This window comes from Eurytemora carolleeae, unplaced genomic scaffold (genome assembly GCF_000591075.1).
Source record: "Eurytemora carolleeae unplaced genomic scaffold, Eaff_2.0 scaffold683, whole genome shotgun sequence".
NCBI classification, from domain to species: domain Eukaryota; kingdom Metazoa; phylum Arthropoda; class Copepoda; order Calanoida; family Temoridae; genus Eurytemora; species Eurytemora carolleeae.
Genome location: NW_019396594.1, coordinates 180849 through 184114, shown reverse-complemented (window position 1 = coordinate 184114; position 3266 = coordinate 180849). Strand labels below are relative to the sequence as shown.

Here is a 3266-nt window from a genome sequence, read left to right as displayed (position 1 = left end):
AGTTTAAACGGTAGTATATTTTTGTGTATTTAAAATAATCTTAAGCCTTTTAATTTAAGATTTGAGTTTTGCAAAACTTGTTAAACTACAGGGACTGCAAGCCTAATTTCGGGTCAACTTCCATTTCTAAAGGGACATGTCCGATTCACAACGGTAACCTTTAAACTTAAAACCTTAAAACCTTAAAACTGCAGAGTGTACGTAAGCTTATACAGAGTGAACTCATCAGAGCTGAATTTTACCAATGTCTGAAGAATTCGAAACAAGTCCAACGTGCTTTTTAAAAATTTAAATGAAATTATTTTTTTTCTGCAACATTTAACGAGTAAATATCAATAGTTTTTAAATATAAAAGAGCTTATAAACAAAGTCATCAACACATAAAAGTGTTTCTGATAAATAATCTCAGTCAAAGGTTAAAAGGGTCTTTTGTTCGAATCAAAAACACGCCACTGCCCACTCTACAATTGGAAACTCACTTTAAATTACACCTACTGTCCAATTAAGTGAATTAAGTACAGGGTGTCCCACGAAAAATGACAGTTGGTAAATAGTTTTAAATGTCTTCTTCCATAATTTGTTAAGTTGTTTGATATCAAAGAGAATAATAAAAAATATTATATGGCATGTATAAAATAGTAAATTTGAAATCAAAGTAAAAAATATTTGAGTAAAAGAATTTTTTAACGAAATAAACTGTAAAAAGTCTTTAATATATAATGCAGTATATATGGAAGAAGACATTCAAAACTATTCACCAACTGTCATGTTTCGTGGGACACCCTGTATTATTTGAATTATTACAAATGTTATTGTTAAGTGTGTACATCACTCAAGGTTGTACAGGGTGTCCCACATCATATTAGATCGTCAAGGCTTATATGAAAATTTTCTTCCAGAAAATGCAAAATTTTTCGAGCATTATGTGTTTATTTTGGCGTTAAAGTTTGGAGATAATCAAATATGATATGGGACGCTCTGTATAATAAGGTTAGATATACTCTAGATGCACTTCAATATAAGTAAAGACGACCTTTATAGCAGCAATGGACACTCTAAATCCTCATATGACGTCACTGCTTATTTTAAAGAATAATAAATTTTGCGGCTCACTAAATATAAACGCACTCAAAAATTGAAAACTTGAATTAGAATTGTCTTCTTTAGCTTAATCAATAATTGTTAAATGTGATGATTGTTAGTAAAGTATCATAGTGACGTCATATGAGGATTTATAGTCTCCATAGCAATAAAGACGACATTTACCTACATTTGAGCGCATCCAGAGTATCTATACCTTATATACAACCTTAGTACCACTACTCACCTTATAGTACAGTTCAGATTCCATGAAGACAGATACAGCTACTTTATTGTCAACAACTTCAAGGCCAGCCAGCTCAACCTTAAAGGGAGTGTTCGCAAAAATGAATAAAATTGAATTGAATCGTATCAATCTTTTTTTATCTGATGTTTGAGTAAGGAGAATATTGTAATAAAAACACATACATTGCGTACAGTAAAAATTTGGAAACTGTTTTCTTTGACTCAATTAGAACTTTACTTTTATAATATTTTCTGAACACAATTTATGTAAACCACCTTAATTTCAAACCCTTATCCGAATCTGGGATCGAATTTAATGAATTTGAACTGTCTCCTGCCGGTTCAAATTTAATCACTGATTCAAATCCTTCTTTAATCTTTAACTTTGAATCGGTGGTTTAAATTTGAACCGGCTGTAGGAAGTTTAACAACGTTACGCAGCTCAAATGTATTAAATTCTTTCCCTGATGTTGTAGACCTTTGGTATTTCAAACTGTAAATTATGCTACATCAAATATCCAAAGTGTTCATAGATTGAGAGGATAAACTTTCTTTGATGTGTATAAAATTCTTTAGGAGTTATTTTTTATTTTTCTATATTTTTTATATTTTTTTCTTACTTGAGCAGCATAGCAGATGTTTGAATCAGAATCATATTTGTATGCATTGCAACCTTTCGTCTTTTTGCAGCTTAAAGAACAGTCTGTCACACTATGCTGTGTGGTCTGTAGAATACAAATAAGTCAATGTTGTTCATATCAATGTCCAGTTATTGTTCAATATTGAATATATTTATGTAAATAAGTGAAATTCTCAAATTTTCATTATGAGTCTCCTCAGGCACATTGCCTAAATGACTACTTTTTCCTGTAACAAACTAAATCTTGGTTTTGACCCACTTTAACTTGTCAGATTTTGATCATTTTTAGCTTTTTGGAAAGCCTGACATAAGAAAACGGATTGCACACGTAATTATTTTGTTGGAATATTTGAACTTTTAACTGTCTTCTACAAATATCCTAATACAGTGCTCGGCGTTTATATCAGTACAATGAAGACGACTTTTCTTTTTGAAGTTTAAGGAGGGGTATTTAAACCTTTTAAAGAATTACAAGCTTACAAGTAAATATTACAAGAATCTATTAATTGACAGCTTCTCTTTGTTTCCATTTTTATGTGTATCCATGCTGTTTGAAATCAAAATTGAAATAAAAAGTCGTTCTTATTGTATTGATATATACGGCGACGACTGTTTATAACAAAATCCGGCTAAATACCTCCTTTTCTAGGCTCAATTCTAATTAAATCCCTTTTAATAGAATTCTTTTTTTAAAAAATGTAATTGTCTTATATTCCTGGATCTGAAGAGACTGTTCCCAAATGGTCTGGGAGATTGCTCCACGTTTTTCAAATAACCTAGAAATACAGGGTGTCATACGGAACATGATATTTAGTAAATAGATTTGAATGTCTTCTACCATATACGGTTTTAGATATTACAAACTTTTTGCAGATTTTTTTGTTAAAACAAATCCTGGAAACGAAAGTTATAATGTGACTTGCTGATTTTTATTTTTATTTCTAAAAGTTGTTAGTTCATCGTCGAAAAATACTAAAAATCCACCACTAGTTTATATTAAATACAATGTAAACAATAAATATGTATAAATATGTAACTTTATTTTTCCCTTCCTTTCCTTTCCTTTTCCTTTTATTTCTATTTTTTATATTTACTAGCCTTAGAGGGCGCTTCGGGCCCATCTTCTAAATTAATTGTGAACATGTTCTCTTTGTGGACATCATAAAACAAAACAAAATAATTCGCGGATTTTCACAAAAAATTTCGTGGATTTTCAAAATTTTCAAAAATTTAATGAAGATCGAATTTTGATGGAGACAAATATTTGAAATTTTGATCATTCATAAACCTTCCCTGGGGT

At 30.3% G+C, this 3266-nt stretch overlaps 1 protein-coding gene across 1 annotated transcript in view; it reads right to left on the bottom strand.

Moving 5' to 3' along the window:
• Positions 1–1327: 1327 nt before the first annotated feature.
• Positions 1328–3266, bottom strand: part of LOC111706038 (uncharacterized) — a gene marked incomplete at its 3' end in the record, with an annotated part of 3587 nt that continues 1648 nt past the window's right edge. The window contains exons 3-5 of the mRNA XM_023478790.1: positions 2682–2742; positions 1947–2051; positions 1328–1405 (exon numbers count right to left, since the gene is read on the bottom strand). Coding sequence (XP_023334558.1) covers positions 1328–1405; positions 1947–2051; positions 2682–2742 — 244 coding nt within the window. The remainder of the gene's footprint in view (positions 1406–1946; positions 2052–2681; positions 2743–3266) is intronic.